The sequence below is a fragment of the Hemicordylus capensis genome, chromosome 2, assembly GCF_027244095.1.
Source record: "Hemicordylus capensis ecotype Gifberg chromosome 2, rHemCap1.1.pri, whole genome shotgun sequence".
Lineage (NCBI taxonomy): Eukaryota > Metazoa > Chordata > Lepidosauria > Squamata > Cordylidae > Hemicordylus > Hemicordylus capensis.
The window spans coordinates 254,870,819-254,892,581 of NC_069658.1; the positions used below are offsets into that span (position 1 = coordinate 254,870,819).

General features: G+C 43.6%; 1 protein-coding gene across 4 annotated transcripts; it reads left to right on the top strand.

Moving 5' to 3' along the window:
* LOC128346414 (vomeronasal type-2 receptor 26-like) lies at nucleotides 1-20,398 on the top strand. 4 transcript variants are annotated; one of them, XM_053299702.1, is made up of 5 exons: nucleotides 1,016-1,051; nucleotides 10,878-11,186; nucleotides 11,828-12,058; nucleotides 17,862-17,988; nucleotides 19,388-20,398. In XM_053299702.1, the coding sequence occupies exons 2-5, from the start codon at nucleotides 10,926-10,928 to the stop codon at nucleotides 20,296-20,298; spliced, it is 1,530 nt and encodes a 509-aa protein (XP_053155677.1). In that variant the 5' UTR covers nucleotides 1,016-1,051; nucleotides 10,878-10,925; the 3' UTR covers nucleotides 20,299-20,398. The 4 variants fall into 4 exon arrangements, 2 of the variants coding, with proteins under 2 accessions (XP_053155678.1, XP_053155677.1); XM_053299703.1 differs by lacking the exons at nucleotides 1,016-1,051; nucleotides 10,878-11,186; nucleotides 11,828-12,058 and adding an exon at nucleotides 1-540; XR_008316950.1 differs by lacking the exons at nucleotides 10,878-11,186; nucleotides 11,828-12,058 and having other exon boundaries at nucleotides 1,037-1,318.
* Nucleotides 20,399-21,763: the final 1,365 nt, after the last annotated feature.

The window sequence follows — 21,763 nt, forward strand, 5'->3', positions numbered from 1 at the left end:
GGCAGGCAGAAGTCCCATAGACAGGCAGCAGATGAAGAAATCATCAGAGGAGTAACATCCAGCACCGGCTCTCACCCTGTGCCTCTTGCTGGTGGATGGTCTCCCTCTTCTGCTGGGCACGGGGAGCAGGCAGTAACAATTCTCCTTCTTTCAGAAACAATTTAGGTTGTTTCTGAAAGAAGCAAGAACTTGACATGATATTATTGAATAGGAGATCCACATGTATGATGCACATATTTTTGTTGCAGTTCTGGAGGTGATAAATTCTGGCAGCTCCTGCCCTTCATGTTTGCCATTCATGACATCAACCAGAATCTGAGGCTCCTGCCCAACATCACTCTAGGCTACAACATCTATGAGAACTATTTCGAAGCAAGAATGACCTATGATGCCATGGTAAACCTGCTGTCTGCTGGACAGAAGAATGTTCCAAACTACAGTTGTGGTGGAAGTCATAACCTGATGGCTGTTCTTGAAGGAGCTGACTCTGAAATTGCTACCCAGATTTTTACTATATTGAGCAACTACAAAATCCCACAGGTATGGATAATGAAAGTGATGTTTTAAGCTGCATCTAATTCCACTTTTTCGTCTCTCAGAATGTATATGGTTGACATACATATTCATGTTGCCTCACCACCTTTGCATAAAAAGGCTTGTCAGACTTTATGAAACAATCCAACCCTCAGCATTTACCAGAAGTGAAAGTTGGATGAGTATACAAACTGTATTAACCTGATTCCAGGACTAGGTCCCACTCCCACGCCAAGCTTTTTGAAATTGGAAATCAGGAGGTTGTCTTAAATTCAGATCCCTGTTCCTTTTGAGTTCATGAAGATGTGAAGGAATAACTCCTTCCCATTATGTGTTATGGGTTCCCCCCCCCTTCAGTTTGTTTTATGTCCCCTCTAGGCTCTGCAGGGGTTAAAAGGTAGCAGCCTCTCACAGTCAAGTCTGACTTAGAGGTCTGACATAAAAGTTGTCTGCTGCAGAGTTTTGGAGGGAAAGTTACAACGTGCTATGATTGGTTGTCTCCGGGCAGAGAGAAAAGGTTCTGGCTGCCTGGGTGAAACAGCCAGGAGGAGGAAGGCTGTGGGAGAAGAGTTTTGTGTGGGAGAGAGAGTGCTGCTGAGTGTTGTGTGAGCCAGAAGGCTGGAACACCAGCAGAGTAGGGCTGGGCTGAAACTGCTAGGGAAGGAAGCAGTGAGGGAGCTGGTCCTTCTAGAACCTGCTAGGCCTTGGGAGAGAAGGCTAGCAAGTTTGTTTTGTATTTTGAACCGTGTACTCTTGCCTACTGAACTTAACATAATTTGTTCCGGTACTGTTTTTTAATTTTTATTTTTGCAGCCTCTTATAGTAAACCTGTCCTTGTCTTTATACATTTTACTGGTGTGTCTGTCTGTTATTTTAGTCCCACCTAACACCTACCTACCTGTTTTATTTACCACACTATTGAGTTTGATATTGGTTTTGAAAGGGTTTGGTGACCGAATGTGGAACCAGTCAAACAAGCTAAAGATCTTATTCTGGTAGCAGCAGATGGTTAGACCGAGAGCCAGCTGTGGCCAGGCCCCCACAGCAGATATAGCCTGTATTTAACCTCTGCTTTTAAAGGGTGTCTTAAATTCAGAGTTGTCTTTGATTCGTGGAAATGTGGTACTCTAACCAGCAATTGTCCTTTCAAACCATTTGGGGCTCTGTAATAGTTCTCTCTCTCTCTCTCTCTCTGATTCTTCCATCAAAATGGTGCAGAAGGTTGCAACCAAAAAGGTCTGGGGGCTAGAACAACTTCCTTACAAGGAAAGTATAGCATTTGGGGTTTCTAGTTTAGAAAGAAGGCAACAAAAGAGGAGACATTATAAAATTATCCGAGGTGAGGAGAAAGTGAATGGAGAAAGAGAACAGGAACAGTGCACTGGCAGTTTATTACCATGGGCTTAACGATGGGGGGGCAGGGGGGGCACGTGCCCCCGGCGCCACTCTGATTGATCACGTGGGGGGCGCCAAAAAGTACCCCCAAGATCCCCTGCCTTTTTCGGGGGAATTTTTTTTTTTAAAAGAAAAAAAATATTTTTTTTAAGTCAGCCCCCCTCCCCCGGTCCCAGCGCCAGCTCCGGCACTGGGCGCCGCGTTTGCCGTCCCGTTTGAATTGCCTGCCTGCTTTGCAAATTGCAGCGTCGGCAAGGCAGCTCTCTTTGTCTCTCTTCACACTTGAAACTCCGAGAGTCCTCTGACGCCAGTTGCGCATGCGTGTTTGGCCTGGGAGAGCTCGTTGCCTGCACGTGCACACACTTGCCATGCGGTGCATCAGGCTGGAAAGGAGCGGAGCGGGGAGGACGGAGGAAGGAAGGATTCGGCAGCTAGCCAGCATAGGAGCAGGAGGACAAGCAAGGACGGAGCATTGAGCAAGGAAACAATAGGTGTGTGTGTGTGAATGATATCAAATAATCTCTTTCTCTTTCGCGAAATCTCGTCCTCCCAGCCGCAGTGACTTAAAAGCCCAGCTTTAGGGGGCTCAATAGTCTATTGTGTGGGCTGGGGGAATCCAGCTGTGAGCCTGCCCCTGAGGGCTTAATTCAGTCAAACTGCAATAGTTAGTCCCAGCTTGATCTCTTATTCTGACTTAAAGAAATAGCTTCCTGAGTGAGTCCTTACTTGAGAATTGCATGAAGTGAATTATGTCGGCATTCAGCGCGCAGGCAAAGATACGTGGTTTGGTTCCACTGACCCTTCTGGCTCAGCGGGTTTGCTGGGTTGTTGCTGTTTTTGAATAAACTGAAAACCTGCTATGCCCGTCGCCTGTTAAGCCAGAGGGACCGCGTGAGGAGAAATGAGCCCGATGCAAAGCAGCAGCCGCCGCCTCTCTGCAAGAGCTCCGGCTGGCTTCAGGCTCCGCGTTTCCTACGGAGGCGGCTTCTTTGTGTCAAGCAGCTCAGGGTCGCACCTGACCCCCTTTCCCGGCACGTGGAAACAGCCCCCCCCCTCCGGGCGCGTGCGCTCTGCCACCCTCTGCAGCATCACCCCATCTGGCTGGCTCTCTGCGCCTTTCTCCCTCCCTTCCTCCCTCTCTTTTTTCTTGTCTGACTTCCTTCCTTCCTCTCTCAGTTTCTCTCTCTCTCTCTCTTCCTTCCTTCATCTCTCTTTCTTTCCTTCTTTCTTTCTCTATCTCTTCCTCCCTCCCTCCCTCTCTTTCTGCCCCCTCTCTTTTTTCTTGTCTGACTTCCTTCCTTCCTTTCTCTTCCTTCCTCTCTCAATTTCTTTCTCTCTCTATTCCTTCCTTCCTCTCTCTTTTTTCCTGTTTTTCTTTCTCTATCTCTCCCTCCCTCCCTCCCTCTCTCTCTCTCTGCCCCCTCTCTCTTTTCTTGTCTGACTTGCTTTCTTTCTCTCTTCCTTCCTCTCTCTCTCTCTCTCTCTCTCTCTCTCTCTCTCTCTCTCTCTCTCACTATTTTATGCTTTTATGGTTCTGCTGTTCTACTTGGTTGTGGGTTTTTTTCATTGGTTTTCCATGATTTGTCAGTCACCCTGAGAATAGCTATTCTGAAGGTCAGGGCATACATTTTTTAAATACCAGTAAATAAATGACAAATATGTCAATGCTCACTAGGACATTTCAAAGCAGTGTTTTATGTGTTCCGTTTCCTTGTGAGAAAAGTATACTGGAAATGTATTGTGTAGGGCTGCCAAGTGGGGAAAGGACAGCTTTTTCTTTCCCTTGCATGACAAGCTGCACCTGCTGAAATTCCCTCTTCTCTGCATCTCTACAGGAGACCTGCTCTCTTTTCCATTTGGCAGCCCTAGTATTGTGTGTCTGAAATGTCAAAGGAGGGAAAAGACAACTACTACTTTTATCACAACATTGATTCCCCCAAAGCAACAGCACACCCTTGTTGCTTCTTGCAGGCAGCTTCAAAGGCTCAGTCTCCATTTGTCCTTCTTGTCCTCCTCTGCCCAACTCATTCCTGTAACTGGCACAGACAGATTTTCTCTTGCTAGTCGGGAAAGGGAATGGGGGGGAGGGGGAGGGACGGGCTGTTCTCCTCAGCCACAGTTTGCCTGCTGCTGCCCGGCACCTAAACCTCCACCAATTTAATTAACCAAGTCTAAACCTCCACCAAGTCTAAACCTTCACCAATTTAATTAACTAGACTGAAAATCAGATGAACAGTGAATAAAACTTTTATGGTTCAGTTTTATGGAGCAATTAGTGATTATTTAAGCATGGTGCTGCCAAACAGTTTGTAAATAAAACTAGTAGCCCTTGAAAAAAATAGCTGGAATTAATTGTAGGTTGGGGCAGGGGGAGAAAGTATATACTTCAACATTTAGAAGATCAAGTGAGTCTTTTTTTATGTTCACTAAAAAAAAATTGCAAGTGCAAAAAGGGAAATTTGCTTACAATTATGACTTATGATTCCATGTGGTTTCTTCCATGTCACATGGAAGAAACCACATGGAATCATAAGTCATAATTGTAAGCAAATGTCACATGGAAGAAACCACATGGAATCATAATTCATAATTGTGAGCAAATTTACTTTGAGTTGCTTGCACAGAAATAGGAACAGCTTAGTAAAAGCTAATCATTCTGGATGAGAAAGCTGAGTTACATACTTGGATGGAGAGAGTGCGTGTCAGATGTTGGGGGGGGGGCGCAATTTCAGTGCTTGCCCCAGGCGCCATTTTCCCTAGTTACGCCTCTGTTTATTACAGAGTAGGTCTCAAATATATTTCTTTCTACTGGAACTCTTGTCTTCTTCAGGGGACTACAATATGTAAAATATACCAGTTAAAATAATTAGTAGATTTAAAATCAAAGGGACTATAAAAAACTAAATAGTCATATTTCACAAATGAAAAAAGAGATTAAAACAAGCCATAATTACAAAACTTATAATTGGTTTTATAAGGTTACAATTATGACTTGCTTTTATCTCTTTTCTCATTCATGCAATATGATTATTTAGTCTTATATAGTCCTTTTGATTTTATATCTATTTCTTATTATTCTAATTGGTATATTTTATATATTGTAATAGACCCCTGAGGAAGAGTTCCACAAGAAAGTGAACTGAGCAGTCTTCCTCTCTCAGACACCGGAAGCAGGGGTCCTCAAATGAAACTTGATACCAGAAATTTAGGTCAGACCAAAGGAAGTACTTTTTACACAACACATAATTAATCTGTGGAATTCTTTGCCACAAGATGTGGTGACGGCCACCTGTTTGGATGGATTTAATGGAGGATTAGACAAATGAGTAATAATGAGGTTTAGCCTCACTCAGCAATGTCTGTAAGGGGACCTCATTCACTTGCTCCCACAGAAATGAATGGTTGCCATTTATCCCTATGAAGAAAGCGCTGCCCTTGGGATTCTGTTGTAGAAGAAAATATGTGGCCCCTCCCTATGCATGCACTTCACCCATTGTAATGATGTAAACCCTATGAAATAATAGTAAGCAGCTTAACCTGCACAGAGCATCTGCATGCTAGTTCTTGGTTGCTCCCCTCACCCCCTGCCACAGCCCCCCTCACCTCAGATATCTCTCCACCCTCACATCAGCCACACTCCTCCTCCTCCATCCAGTTGCTTCCATCCCCCTCACCCCTCTTGGTCACTCCTCCATCCCTTTACTCCACCCACTCACCCCTCTTGGTGATGGCTACAGCGTTGCTGGCACCTATTGGCCAAGTTGAAGCCCCCTATTCCCAGAGACCTCCCCATCCTCACCCGAGCCCCGCTCCTGCAGCTCCTCATAGGAGCAGCAGCAGCAATGGTTGACTGGGCCCTTCCTGCTGCCGCCACCACCACCGCCACTCGTTCCCCTCAGGCCGCTGACAAGCCCAGGCCCATCCCTTGCCTCCCTGCCTCCCTCAACCAATGGCCTCAGTAGCCCCAGACACCAGCAGTGGCTGACTGGGCCCTTCCTTGCTGCCAATAGGTGCTTGTTCCCACTCAGGCCGCTGACAGGTGTGGGCCCATCCCTCACCCTTCCTTCTTTCTCTCTTCCCCTCCCTTCTTTCTCTCTCTCCTCCACTTGCTCTTCCCCGGTCTTTCTTCCCCTTCTCTCCCCCCTCTCCCTGCCTGATTTAACAGATCTTATTCATTTTGTTTCCTCATCTGATTCACACAATGGCAGCCTCCTTCTCGTGAAGGGGCTCTTTCCTCCCTCATGACTAGGGTTGTGCATTTTGTCCCCCCCCCCTGTTTTGTTTTTGGCCCAAATCCGAAACACTCCCATTTTGTTCTTTGTTTGAAATCAGCTAATCTGAAACACCTCAATTTTGTTCTTTGTTCAAAATTGCAAAATCCAAATTTGAAATGTTTTGGATTTTTAAAAACACCCCCTAAAAGTGAAAGTGGATTCATGGTTTGTTGTTGAAAACCTCATATGCTACCAGAGAATCTACACTCAGAACACCTCAGAAACAACAGAACCCAGGACCCCATGGGTTAGCAACCCATGGGGGTGGTTGGCATCCTATGTGCACTACACCACCACTTGCTCCCGGACACCTCTGTGCCCCCCATGTGGAGTTATGGGTCTGCCGAAACCTCCATTATTTCCTGCGGGGGGGGGAACCTTAAAGACCCGTAAACTTAAACAATTCCTAAGAAATCAGCCCTTTGTCCTATTCCTTTGGAATCTGGGTTGTGGCAGGAAGCCCTTGGGTCACTGCCACCCAACCCACTGTTTTACCCCTCGGGCCGCCTTTTTGCCCTGAATCTGCCCCAAAGACATGTAAACTTCAGAAATTCTTTAAAAATCAGCCCTTTTCCCAATTCCTTTGGAATCTGGGTGGCAGCAGGCACCCATTGGAGCACTACCACCTGATCCACTCTTCTGCCCCCAAAGCCCCCTTTCTGCCCCAAATACACCCCAAATAACATCAACATCATACATCAACAACAGCAGCAGCAGAGCTTTGCAAAGAACCAGGCAGATTTCCAAAGGTCATGCACATCCACATCCCCCCCCGAAATGCAATTGATCTACACACACAAGTGTGAAACAACAACAATGAAATGCACACTGCCTCATGCAGTGTGCACATTGTCCCACTGGACAATGTGAGTATATGCACACTGCCCCACTGGCCAATGAGGATAAATTTTACCCTTAAGTTACCTTAAAAGGAACAAGGAGGCAATTGCCAGCAGATCGGCCCATGCTTTCGCTGGCCAATCTGCAGGCTGGAAGGGCTGGAAATTCAAACAGATGTCACAAATCAAAATGGAGACTGAAGGAGAAAGACTTTTTGTGATTGCAAAATGGAGTTCTGAAATAGCCGAAACAACAACACTTTTTGTATCCGAAACAGGGACGTTTTATTTCGGCTACAAAATGTTCTGTTTTGAGCATTGGGTGTTTTGTTTCGGATACAAAACAGCCAAAATGGCCTGTTTTGGGCACAAAACGTTTTTTATCCAAAATGAAATGCACACCCCTACTTATGACCACTCTCTTCACTGACCCCTGCCGACTATCCTTTTATCTCTATATATTATTTTCTAAGGTGTACACATGGCTAATCCCATGTGTGGCAGCTCTCGCAAAAGTTCACGACCAACTGATTGGGCAGTGGGGATTCCATATGCAGATAGGGAGGAGGCGCCTGTGATGGTTAAGGTCAGTTGGAATGCAACTGTTACTGGTCAGAAGCTGTTCTTGATTATAGAGGAGAGGAATCTATACAGTATGTGTATGTATGTGTGTGTGTGTATCTATATCTATATCTATATCTATATCTATATCTATATCTATATCTATCTATCTATCTATATATCTCAGGGAGGGGAAGAGAGATACAAGGAAGGGCGAGGGACTGGCCCGAGCCTGTCACCAGCCTGAGTGGAACAAGTGGCCATGGTGGCGGTGCTAGCAAGGAAGGGCCCAGTCAACCACTGCTGCTGTTTGGGGCTACTGAGGACATTGGTGGAGGGAGGGAGGCAGACAGGCAAGGGATGGGCCCGAGCCTGTAAGTGGCCTGAGGGGAATGAGCAGCCATGGTGGTGGCAGCAGTGAGGAAGGGCCTGGTCAATTGCTGCTGCTGCCCCTCCTGTGGGGAGGAGCAGGAGCAGGAGCAGGGCTCAGATGAAGGTGGGGAGGTCTCTGGGGATAGTAGGCTGCAGCTTGGCCAATATGTTACAGCAACACTACAGCCGCAACAAAGGAGGAGTGACCAAGAGGGGTGGAGGGAGGGAAGCAACTGGATGGAAGAGGAGGAGCAGGTGTGTGGCTGAGGTGAAGGTGGAGAGATCTCCATGGTAAGGGGGGCTGTGGCAGGGAGTGAGGGGAGCAATCAAGTGAGTTCTTTGCATCCGTCTTCACAGCAGAGGATACTGAGGTTATACCTGTTCCTGAAGCAGGAAGAACTCAAATGTGAAATAGCTGACCTCCTTTCTAAAATATATAATGTATCCCTGCAATCGGGCTCTGTACCAGAGGAATGGAAAGTAGCAAATGTAACACCGATTTTCAAAAAGGGATCCAGGGGTGATCTGGGAAATTACAGGCTGGTTAGCTTAACGTCTGTTCCAGGCAAATTGATTGAAAGCATCCTCAAGGATAAAATTGTAAAGCACATAGAAGAACAGGCCCTGCTGGGAGTGAACCAGCATGGCTTCCTCAAAGATAAATCTTGCCTCACAAACCTTTTGGAGTTCTTTGAGAGTGTCAACAAGTGTGTGGATAAGGGTGATCCAGTTGACATCATACACCTGGACTTCCAAAAGCTTTCAACAAAGTTCCTCATCAAAGACTCCTGAGGAAACTTAGCAGTCATGGGATAAGGGGACAAGTACATGTGTGGATTGCTAACTGGTTGAAAGACAGGAAACAGAGGGTAGGGATAAACAGAGAGTTTTCACAATGGAGGGAAGTAAGAAGTGAGGTCCCCCAGGGATTTATACTGGGAGAGATGCTTTTAAATTTATTCATAAATGATCTAGAAGCAGGGGTAAGCAGCGAGGTGGCCAAATTTGCAGATGATACCAAACTCTTTCGGGTAGTGAAATCCAAAACGTATTATGAGGAGCTCCAAAAGGATCTCTCCAAACTGGGTGAATGGGCAACAAAGTGGCAAATGCGGATCAATGTTGGCAAGTGTCCAGTGATGCACATTGGGACGAAGAAGCCCAACTTCAAGTATATGCTGATGGGATCTGAGCTGTCGGTGACTGACCAGGAGTGTGATCTTTGGGTCATGTTGGTCAGCTCATTTGAAGTGTCAATTCAATGTGCAGCAGCTGTGAAAAAGGCCAATTCCATGCTAGGGATCATTAGGAAGGGGATTGAAAATAAAAGGGCTAATATTATAATGCCCTTATAAAAAACTATGGTGCGGCCACACCTGGAGTACTGCATACAATTCTGGTCACCACACCTAAAAAAGAACATTGTAGAACTGGAAAAGGTGCAGAAGAGGGCAACCAAGATGATCAGGGGCCTAGAGCACCTTTCTTATAAGGCAAGGCTACAACACCTGGGGCTTTTTAGTTTAGAAAAAAGATGACTGCGGGGAGACATGATAGAGGTCTACAAAATCATGCATGGTGTGGAGAAAGTGGATAGAGAGAAATTCTTCTCCCTCTCACATAACACTAGAACCAGGGGTCATCCCATGAAATTGATTGCCAGGAAATCAAGGGCCAACAAACGAAAGTAATTTTTCACACAACGCATAATCAACTTGTGGAATTCTCTGCCATGAGATGTGGTGACAGCCAACAACCTGGATGGCTTTAAGAGGGGTTTGGATACCTTCTTGGAGGAGAGGTCTATCAGTGGCTACTAGCTGGAGGGCTACAGGTCACCTCCAGCCTTAAAGGCAGGATGCCTCTGAGTACCAGTTGCAGGGGAGTAACAGCAGGAGAGGGGGCATGCCCTCAACTCCTGCTGGTGGCTTCCAGCAGCATCTGGTGGTCCACTGTGTGAAACAGGATGCTGGACTAGATGGGCCTTGGGCCTGATCCAACAAGGCTGTTCTTACGTTCTTAAATAAATTCGCGAAGATTTTCTGTGCAGGTTAAGCTACTATATATAGATCCCTCTCATCTACAATGAAGAACATCTTCCAACAAGTAACTGTTGCATTCCAATTGTCCTTAACCATCACAGACTCCTCCTTCCTATCTGCATATGGAATCCCCACTGCCCAATCACCATGGTGCTTCTGCTCTCACAGGCTCATCCTCTATATTTGCATATGGAATATCCACTGCCCAATCACCACGGTGCTTCTGCGCGCAAACTCTTGCAAGAGCTGCCACACACAGGATTAGCCATGAGTACACCTTAGAGAATTTTATATAGCTAGATTTTAGGTTAACAAATTTCTGAATTTTGTCCTGAAAAGAAAACAATACTATTTCCTTTCCCTACTAGGTCAGTTATGGTTTCACCAATACTGCTTTAAAAGATAAAACTCAGTTCCCATTTTTCTACCGGATGGTCCCTAAACAGGAACCCCCTTACCTGGGGATTGTCAAGCTACTCTTGCATTTCAATTGGACATGGGTTGGTCTCCTTGCTCCAGAAAATGACCATGGAGAACTATTCCTGAACACTTTTGCCCCTTTGATTATCAGGAGTGGTCTTTGTGTTGCCTTTTCAAAATACATCCCAGGTCTATCACAGTACGATTATTATAATCCATACAAAAAGATGTCATTTCTCATGGAGAGAAGTATCAATGTTATTGTTTATCAGGAGGGATTGCGTGCCATGTTTACTATACTAATATTCTGTGGAAAAATAAAAGAACCAATTTTGGGGAAAGTGTGGATTGCAACAGTTTTGGAGGACTCCAACTTGAGGTTGTTTACCAAAAGGATAGATACCCAGTTCCTTCATGGTTCTTTGTCTTTCTTAATTCAGACGCACAAAGCAATAGGATATGACAATTTCCCCCAACTTCTTTCTGCCATGAAACAGTTTGGGGAGGATGCATTTCATTGCTTAGAGTCAAAGCCTGTGAAAGATTGGATAAGATGTATGGAGAAAGAGACACTGGGGACCTTACCTGAAGATATGATGGAGAGAATTCTTTCTCAAGACAGCTACAGTATTTACAACAGTGTTCAGGCTGTGGCATGGGCCCTCCATGCTGCACACTCATCCAGAATGCACTGGAGAGTGATGGCAAGTGCAGGCAGGGTGAAAAACCATCTGGTACAGCCATGGCAGGTATTGTTCCCCCTCACTGATAGTAAAACCTAAAATTACCATCAATTGTGTATTTTCAAGTGTATTGGTGTTGCGAATCTGAACATTTGTGAAGCAAATCCTTGGAAACCATTTTAGTAGCATGACGTGAGTACTCACATGCTGTTTTAAGGAGTTTAACGGCCTACCTCCACAACCAGCCTGGAACTGCCTTGGGAACTGGGCGGTTTACAACAAAATAAAAACAGAAAGTAAAACATTAGTTAAAACAAAAAGGAAAAATTTAAAACATTACAACAATTTAAATTTTTTTAAACAGTATTTTAAAACAGCATTAAAACCATTAAAACAATATTAATTAAAAGCCTGGGTGGACAGATGCGTCTTTAAAGACTTTTTAAAAGCTGTCAGAGATGGGGAGGATCTTATTTCACTGGGGAGCACATTCCAAAGCTTTGGGGCAGCAGCAGAGAAGGCCCATCCCTGAGTGGCCACCAGAAGAGCCGGTGGCAGCTGCAGACGGACCTCTCCAGCAGATCTCAGTGGGCGGTGGGGTTCATGACGAAGAAGGCAGAGGTGCTTTGACCTCAAAATGGGCAGCGTGAAGATAATCCATATGGTTTACTGTTTTCTAAATGCTATTGTTTTCTGTGCCATTCTAGCTTCACCCTTTCCTGAGACATGCCCACTTTTATAATAGTTCGATCATGAATAGAGTTTACTTTGATGAGAACGAGAACCTGGCAGCTGACTTTGATATTGTGAACTTTGTGGCATTTCCCAATAAGTCCATTACTAGAGTGAAAGTTGGGAGCCTAGAAAGACAGGCATCCTCAGAGATCAATATCTCCATTGACTTGAAAGCCATTGTGTGGCCCAGGAGGTTTCAACAGGTAGAGAAAACCATTGATTTGACTTTATTCCCTTTAATAACATCTGCTGAGCTCTAAGAATTTATTTTGTGTTATATACAATAGATAAAGGAGAGGATACCTATAAAAAAACATGACAGTATGTATGTATGTATTTAATGCCACCCCATCTAAAAGCTCTGGGTGGCTTATAGTAAATAAAAACAACAAACAATTTAGAAACAAAATAATTAAACTATCAGAAATTAAAAACCAAAGAATTAAAGTAATTTAAAACAATTTAAAGAACCTGGAAGGCCAAACTAAAATGGTGAGTTTTAAGGGCTCTCTTGAAGACCAGTGATGTTAAGCCCCAGGTTTCTGTGGTGAGTGCATTCCACATCCAAAGAGTAGCCGTGGAGAAGGCTTAATCCTGAGCTGCCACCTGACAAGCTGTTGGCAGCCAGAAAGAGACCTCTCCAGATGGACTTCATGTCCAGTGTGGATCATGCAGAAGAAAGTGCCTTGTATTTTGTATTTTGCACCTTCTATTTTGCATAACCTCCCCACCACCACCACAACCCAAGCCCTGCTAGGCTGCCTCATCATGGGGTGTGTGTGTGTGTGTGTGTGCAATTGTTCCTGGGAGGGATGAGCGAAGTACGCCAGAAGATATGCTCCCAGCAGGGTCACCCAAAGTGCGAAGGTCATCCCAGCTTCCGAGCTAAAGCAAGCAGGCACCTATATTGCGCAGCAGCGATATAGGAAGATGCTGGAGGTGGACGATCACTTAGGAGCATAGGAACATAGGAAGCTGCCATATACTGAGTCTGACTATTGGTCTAGCTAGCTCAGTATTGTCTTCACAGACTGGCCACAGCTTCTCCAAGGTTGCAGGCAGGAAGCTCTCTCAGCCCTATCTTGAAGAAGCCAGCGAGGGAACTTGAAACCTGCTTTTCCCAGAGCAGCTCCTTCCCTTGAGGGGAATATCTTACAGTGCTCACACTTCTAGTCTCCCATTCATATGCAACAAGAGCAGACCCAGCTTAGTTAAGGGGACAAGTCATGTTTATGACCACAAGACCAGCTCTCATCACTTCAGTGACAATGACAAAGGCATCATTTCATACTGCGCGGGAGAAGGCAATGGTAAACCACTCCTGGAATTTACCAAGAAAACCACATGGATAGACAAAATAGAATGATTGTTGATGTAGTGCCAGATGATGGACTCCTCAGTTCGGATGTTACTCAACATGCTACTGAGGAAGAGCTGAGGATCTCTCAGAGTTCCGATGGTGTTTATGATGTGGTTAGATTAAAGCTTTTTGGACATCTAGCAGCTGATGTTGCCATGTGGGAAAAGAAAATCCGAAGCTATAAAGACAGAATTACAATGGGAACATGGAACGTAAGAAGCATGAATATGGGTAAGCTTGACACAGTGAAAGATGAAATGAATCAACTACAGATTAACATCTTGGGCATCAGTGAGTTAAAATGGATTGGAATGGGACACTTTCAATCAGAAAATAATACTATTTACTACTCAGGACGTGAGAAACAAAGGAACAGTGTTACTTTCATAGGAAGGATATAGCAATGACAGTACTTGGGTACAATGCGGTCTCTGACCAAATATTATCAATTAGATTTCATGGACAACCCTTTAAGATGACAGTTCTTCAAGTCTATGCCCCAACGACTGATGCAGCAGAAGAGGAAGTTGATGAGTTTTATGCTCAAGTTCAGTCTGAAATTGACAGAACATGCAAGTAAGATGTGCTGCTGGTGGTTGGAGACTGGAATGCCAAAGTTGGAAATGGTATGGAGGAAAACACAGTTGGACTATATAGCCTAGGAATTAGAAATGAAGCAGGAGAAGGACTTATTAGTTTCTGCTAAGCCAATGATCTCTTCATTGCTAACACATTCTTCAAACAACCAAAGTGGTGCCTATACACATGGACATCACCAGATGGAGTCCACAAAAATCAAATTGATTATATTATTGGTGCTAAGAGGTGGAAGAGTTCAGATATAACAGCAAAGACATGGCCAGAGGCTGATTGTGGAACAGGTCACAAACTGCTAATGTGCAAGTTCCAAGTCAAGCTAAAGTGGAAAAACAAAGCTATCCAGCTTCCACGATATGATCTTGAGAATGTCCTCACTATTTTCAAGGAGAACATCAGGAACCGCTTTGAAGTTCTGAACCTGATTGATAGGGAACCAGAGGAACTGTGGAATGAAATCAAAGAAGCTGTTAATTACAAATGTGAAAAGAGACTGCCAAAGACCAAGAAACAGAAGAAAGCAAAATGGATGTCAGAAAGACGGTGGAAATTGCCAAGAAGAAAAGAGAAGCCAAGGTCAAGAAAGATAAAGATCTCAGGAAGGAACTTAATAGGGATTTTTAGAAAACTGTTAGAAAAGACAAGGAGCAGTACTACAATGACATCTGTAAAGACCTTGAGGATGGAAATAGATATGGAAAAACAACGGAAAGTTTTCCAAAAGATCTCTGTACTCAGAAGGAAGTTCCAACCTCAAATTGGTATGTTAAGGGATGCCAAAGGACAGATAGTAACTGGTTCAGAGAAGATTAAACAGAGATGGAAGGAGTATACTGAAGATCTGTACAGCAGGGACATCAACATCCAAGAAACTCTAGAAGATATTCCCTACTTGCAAGTACCTCTAGTAAGGGAAGATGCAATTAGATCAGCACTACGGTCATTACCAAGTCGGAAGGCTGCAGGAACTGATGGCATAGCTTCAGAAATATGGCAGGCAACAGAAGAAGAATCAGTCAAGGCTCTAACCAAACTATGCTAGCAAATTTGGAGAATGACACAGTGGCCAACAGATTGTAAGACGTATGGTCATACTCATACCAAAGAAATGAGACTTAATAGATTGCACAAACCATCGTACAATACCCTTAATTTCATATGCTAGCATAATGCTCAGGATCATCCAACACAGATTAGAGGCCTATGTGGAAATGTTCAAGCTGGTTTCAGAAAAGGCCGAGGAACAAGAGACATCATTGCTGATGTGCATTGGATAATTGAGAAAGCCAAAGAATACCAAAAAGAAGTAAACATGTGCTTCATTGGCTACAGAAAAGCCTTTGATTGCATCGAGCATGTCAAGTTGTGGAATATCCTTAAGAAAATGGGCATCCCAGAACATCTCATTGTTCTCATGAGAAACCTATACAGAAAGCCACAGTCCAGATGGAACATCGGGAAACAGTTTGGTTCCAGATTGGCAAAGGAGTAAGACAAGGCTGTATACTTTCTCCTTCTTTATTCAGCTTATAATGAGAGAAGCTGGACTGGAAGAAGATGAGTGTGGTTTTAAAGTTGGAGGAAGAAACATCAATAATCTGCGCTACACTGATGGCACCATTCTGATAGCTGAGAATGGAGATGATCTGCAAGCTCTAGTAATGAAGGTCAAGAAGCACAGTGAGAAAATGTGACTACAAATAAATACAAAGAAGTCTATACTCATGACAACAGGTACAGCAACCAGTCTCAGAACTGATAATGAAGACATTGAAGTGGTGGATAGCTTCTGCTTCTTGGGATTGACCATCAACAGTCAAGGATCCAGCAGTCAAGAAATACACCACAGACTAGCACTTGGTAGGGTAGCAATGAAGGCCTTTGGGAAGGATATTTACATGCCATGATGTGTCTATACCTACAAAGATTAGAATAGTTCAGACAATGGTTTTTCCCATGACACTTTATGGATGTGAAAGCTAGACTTTGAAGAAGAAGAATTGACGCTTTTGAATGGGTGCTGGAGAAGACTTTTGAGGATACCATGGACAGCCAGGAAAACAAACAAATGGATCATAGAACAAATCAATCCAGAATTTCCACTTGAGGCACAAATGAGCAGGCTCAAACTATCATACGTTGGATGGATTATGCAAAAACCCAGCTCCCTTGAAAAGTCCATAATGCTGGGGGAAGTTGAAGGAAAGAGAAGAAGATGACCAGCAACAAGGTGGATGGACTCGATTACGACAGCAATGAATGCACCACTGAGAGACTTCAAAGGCCAAGTTGGACAGATCGTCCTGGAGAGAATCTATCTCTGTGATTGCTAAGAGTCAACACCGGCTTGACGGCACTTAATCAGTCAATCAATTTTGCATAAAAACATATAGGCAGCCAATGCAATGGTTTAAGAACAGGCGTAATATGATTCCCCTGGAATAACTCAGAGACCAAATTGGCTGCCACATTTTGAAGTAACTTAAGTTTCCAGACTATGTACAAAGGCAGCTCTTTGAATTGCTGAAGTCAAGCCTGGAGTTTACCAGGTAATACACCTCTGCTCTGAGTTAATTCTCTTCAAAAAAAGGATTCAGCTGCTATATCAGCTGAAGCTAATAAAAAGTGCTCTTAGCCTGGCACCCCACAATGAGCACCTCTATCTTGATTGGATTCAGTTTCCATTTATTATCTCTCATCCAGCCCACTACTGTCTGTACACAGGCATCTTGCGAAAGAATGCCGTTGTCTGTTAATGATAACATGGAAATATAGATTTGGTGTCATCAGTAAACTGATAACATCCTGCATCAAAATTCCTGAGGACCTCGCCCAGCAGTTTCATGTTAGTGACAGAATGGTATACTGAGGGACTCCATTGAATAGCTCTAGGGATGTGCACAAAGGATCTAGGGATCCTGAAGGAAATATACAACTATCCAGGCTAGTAGCCCAGCATTTAGCTTGAACGTGTGATTCTGAGTTCTAATATTATGAGAGAGGGAGAAAAACCTCTCTCTATCCACTTTATCCACACTGTGTATAATTGTATTCACCTCTATTATGTCCCCACACACCTTCTTTCTAAACCCAAACACAGTCTTTCCTCACAGGGGAGTTGCTCCAATTCTCTAAACATTTTGGTTGCCCTTCTTGGAACCTTTTCCAGCTCTACAATATCTTTCTTAGGGTGTGGTAACCAGAACTGTACACAGTATTCCATGTGCAGAGGCACCATAGATTTGTATAAGGGCATTACTCTATGGGCAGTTTTATTTTCAATCCCTTTCCCTAGTGTGGAATTAACCTTTGTAACAACTGCCACACGCTGGGACAACATATTCAGTGAATATATTCACATATTCAGTGAAGTATCCACCAAGATCCCAAGAGCCTTTTCCTGGTCCATCACTGGCACCTCAGACCCCAAGTTGGGATATTTTGCCCAAAATATGCAACACTTTACACTTACTTACTTTGCTCGGCATTTGACATTTCGATGCTCATTCACAGGAGAGATCTTTTTGTAACTCTTTGCAATCCTTTTCTGTTTTTATCACCCTGCGTAATTTGATGTCATCAGCAACTAGCCCATCTCACTGCTCACCCCAACTCTGGATGATTTATGAAGTTAAAAAGTTAAAAAGCACTGGTCCAAATACAGACTCACTTTACACATCCCTCTACTGAGAAAATTGTCCATACTTTCCTGCTCACAGGGATCTGTTCTACATCTTCAGTAGTGAAGACAGATGCAAAGAATGCATTCAGCTTCTCTGCAATCTCCTTACCCTCCTTAAGTAAACCTTTGACTACCATATCATCAACCATCTCTCTGATCATTTCACCACACATATCACATGTGATATGAGATGTATCTCATGTGTCAGTATCTAAGTGAGGCTTCTTAAAGCCCGAATGTCAGGATTTCCAGAGCAGCTGACTTACAGCCTTACAGCCGTACAGCCATAGAGTTTACTCTATGATTCATTTCCATAGACAACGCCTCCTAACACATTATGCTTAATGTTTCCTTTTCTTATGCACAGACCCTGCCTCATTCCAGATGTACAGAAAGCTGTCGCCCTGGATACGTCAAGGTGGTTAAGGAAGGAGAGCCAGTGTGCTGCTATGACTGTACTCTATGTACGAGAGGGACAATCTCCACTCAGGAAGGTAAGTGACTTTAGAGATTAGGGCTACCTGTTGGGAATACGACAATGATAAGTTCTCAGAATGTGTGCAAGTTTATTTTAAGCATTTCTGACCTGTGTTTAGAATCAACAAATGGATAATTCATTTCACAAAGGGGAATGAAGGAAAAGTTCTTGGGCAAAGAGCTGCAGGGAGAGTTGCTTCTCTTTTTTGCACTTGACAGGGATCTCTTCCAGTTTCAAGATATGGATCACTGTAGTAATGAGTGTTTCTTAGGGATGTGCAAATTGATTAGGGTACAAATCGATTTGTACCCAAATCTAGCTGATTTGGGTGATTTGGAGACAAAACAAATTACCCCTGTGGTCCATTGGTTAGATTTGAGTACAAATGGAATGATGCCTGATTCGATTCAAGTTGATTCGAGATTCAGATCCCTCCTATTAATTTCCCCAGATTCCTAGCTTTCATTTTTTAAAGAAAGCTAAGCTCTAGCCATTGTAGAAGTAGAGGAATGGAGCAAAATGTGTGGTCACTATTTTTCAAGTGTTTGGATTCTTTGGTGTATAATAACTTCCTCTCAATGAATCCCTATGAGGATTCATTACACACCTTCATTTCTTCTATTCATTTTGATTTCCTTTTTGACAGTGCCAACTGTCAATTGTCATGTGCCAATTACACTCCACTCCCACCCACAAGGAAGTGGGGTACTACTCAGTTTATGTTCTAGGATCTTTTCCAAGTGTCTAGGCTTTTTGGTATCTAATAACCTTTCCTCATAATGAATCCCTATGAGGATTCATTACACACCAGAGTCTAAACACCTCAAAAATTCCTAAAACATAAACTGAGTAGCCAGTGGCTTGTGGGTTGGGGGGTATTGGAACATGGGATACCACTAATTCCCCACCCCCACCCGCAGTGGGGTCACAATGAACAGAAGAAATGAAGGTGTGTAATGAAGACAACAAAGAATCTGAACACTTCAAAAATACATAAAAAATAAACTGAGTACCCCAGTGTGTGTGTGTTGGGGGGTGTAGTTGACACATGGCAGTTGACAGTTGGCCCTGTCCAATGATCATCAAAATGAGCAGAAGAAATGAAGGCGTATAATGAATCCTCATAGGGATTCATTATGAGGAAAAGTTATTAGACACCAAAGAATCTAAACATTTCAATATTCCTAAAAATTAAAATGAGTACCCCACTGCCTTGTAGTTTGGGGGTGGGGGATGTAGTTGGCACATGGCAGTTGACAGTTGGCACTGTGCAGTGGCAGTCAAAATGAACAGAACAAAAGTGAACATGTAAAGCTTCTTAACTTTCATCTAAGAGCAAAGCTTTCAGGATTACTGAATTGTTAGGTATGTAAAGTAGCTGTTAGTAGCACTAAAATCACTCTTATATCTTTCAGATGCAGACCATTGCAACAAGTGTCCAGAAGATCAGCATCCAAACCAGGACCATGATCAATGTGTCCCTAAACTGATAACATTCCTGTCTTATGAAGAGTCTTTGGGGATCATCCTAGCTTGCCTTGCACTGTTCTTCTCATTATGCACAGCAATTGTTTTAGGACTCTTCAGTACATACTTAGAAACTCCAGTTGTCAAAGCCAACAATCGTGACCTCTCCTACATGTTCCTGGTCTCTCTCCTACTCTCCTTCTTGTCCTCCTTTCTGTTCATTGGTCAGCCCCAGAAGGTGTCCTGCCTTCTCCGGCAAACTGCCTTTAGTATCATCTTCTCATTTGCTGTCTCTTGTGTGTTGGCCAAAACCATCACGGTGGTGGTGGCATTCACGGTCGCAAAGCCAGGGAACAGGATGAGGAAATGGCTGGGGAAGAGTCTGGTCAACTCCATTGTCTTCTCCTGTTCCATTGTTCAAGTGGGCATTTGTACTGCCTGGCTGGCAATCTCTCCTCCCTTCCCTGATGCTGACATGCACTCCCAAGCTGGGCAGATCACCCTGCAATGCAATGAAGGGTCTGTCGCTATGTTTTACACTGCCCTTGGCTACATGGGCTTCCTGGCCGCCATCTCTTTCACAGTGGCTTTCCTAGCCAGGAAGCTGCCTGGATCCTTCAATGAGGCCAAGCTGATCACCTTCAGCATGTTGGTCTTTTGCAGTGTGTGGGTGTCCTTTGTGCCCACCTACCTGAGCACCAAGGGGAAATACATGGTGGCTGTGCAGGTCTTCTCCATCTTGGCCTCCAGCCTGGGCTTACTGGGTTGCATCTTTCTTCCCAAATGCTACATCATTGTTCTGAGACCTGATCTAAACACAAAGGAGCATTTGATGGTGAAAGCTAAACGTTATGCCTGATAATTCCTGTGTTCTTTTTTTTTTTTTTGCAGTGCTGTGACCAGTATGGTTGTAATGGACATATAAAATGCCTTTGGATAATTTTATGAAAGGCAGTATATAAATCTAATAAAATAATAAAATAATATAATGTGTTTACAAGTCTTTCTTTCCTTTACAAACATTACAAAAGCCATGAGGGAGGAAAATCATGTCTAATAGCATCAGAAAGGCTAGAAGACATTTTGTTTTATGAATTTACATTTATCACATCATCATAACCTGGTTCCAAGTAGATTCATATTTATGTGCCTAATTAAATTAATGGAATTTTATGTTTTTGATGCACATGTTGCATAGATGGCTTTCTTTGGTTTAGTTCTACCAGTCAATGTCCAACTGATGGACACTTGGGGTTTTCTTTGTATGCATACTTTTCAAAGGAATGGGTATTGCTGCTCATACTTGTGCACAGATTTTTAAAAGGTCCCCCTTATTTGGTTTTGACCCATCATATGCATGCTAAATTTGTACCTGGGAATTTGTCTGCTCAGTTTCACCCAGTTTCACTATTTCACTTTTCTTAGAAAATGTGATCACCTTTTTTTGAATATTTGCTCCCCACTAGTCCAAGCGGGGGGAGGGATCTTTTTAATTGATCCAAACTGTACACTGTCTTGCTGATGCAGCATTTTAATAATTAAGTCTGTTGCCTTCCTGCCTATTAGGATTTCCAGCTGATTTTTCTTTTTGTGCCTTTATATATTCACATCTTTTTCTGGCTCTGAGGCACAAAAAGCACATAAAGGATGGAAGGATTTGCACTGTGCTCCAAGAATTGCCTGTGTAAAAGGTTTGTATGGATTAGGAAGTGAGGCAGTTCAGCAGGGACTCTGGTGGCAGGAACACCCTTTTAGATGTTACATGTACTTCTCCCGTTTCTGAGTAGAGAGAAGTTCCAAGGATTCTGCATTTCTTGGATTCTGGCTTCCTTGAGAAGATAGAGCTCACTGCAGGCTTATGATGTCTTTTATGATATTTGGTTTATTGCCAAATACACAAGTGGATTTGAAACAGCAGAACACTTCTTTTAGTCAGCAATGGATTATATCATTTCTTCAAGATTGGCCCTAAACCTCATAAGAAACCCCAGTAGCTCTCTGCCTAGTTTCTCCATGCTTGCTACTTTAAAACAAAATCTGAATCTCCAGGGGCATAGCAAGGTGGACGTGGATCCTGGGAGATGAAGTTAAGATGGGCCCCTGTCCTCCCTTCTTCTTCATCTGCCCCACACCCTGTGTATTTGCTGCAGATGAGCTATATGGACCTACTGTAAAACAAAACATTATTGGCATGACCTTTTCTCTCTCCTCTGCAAATAACATCACACACTTTCCACACATGCAGTCTCTCTCTCTGAAAGGTGCAGAAGGTGGCAACCAAATAGGTCCAGAGGCAAGAACATCTTCCATACAAGGAAACAATA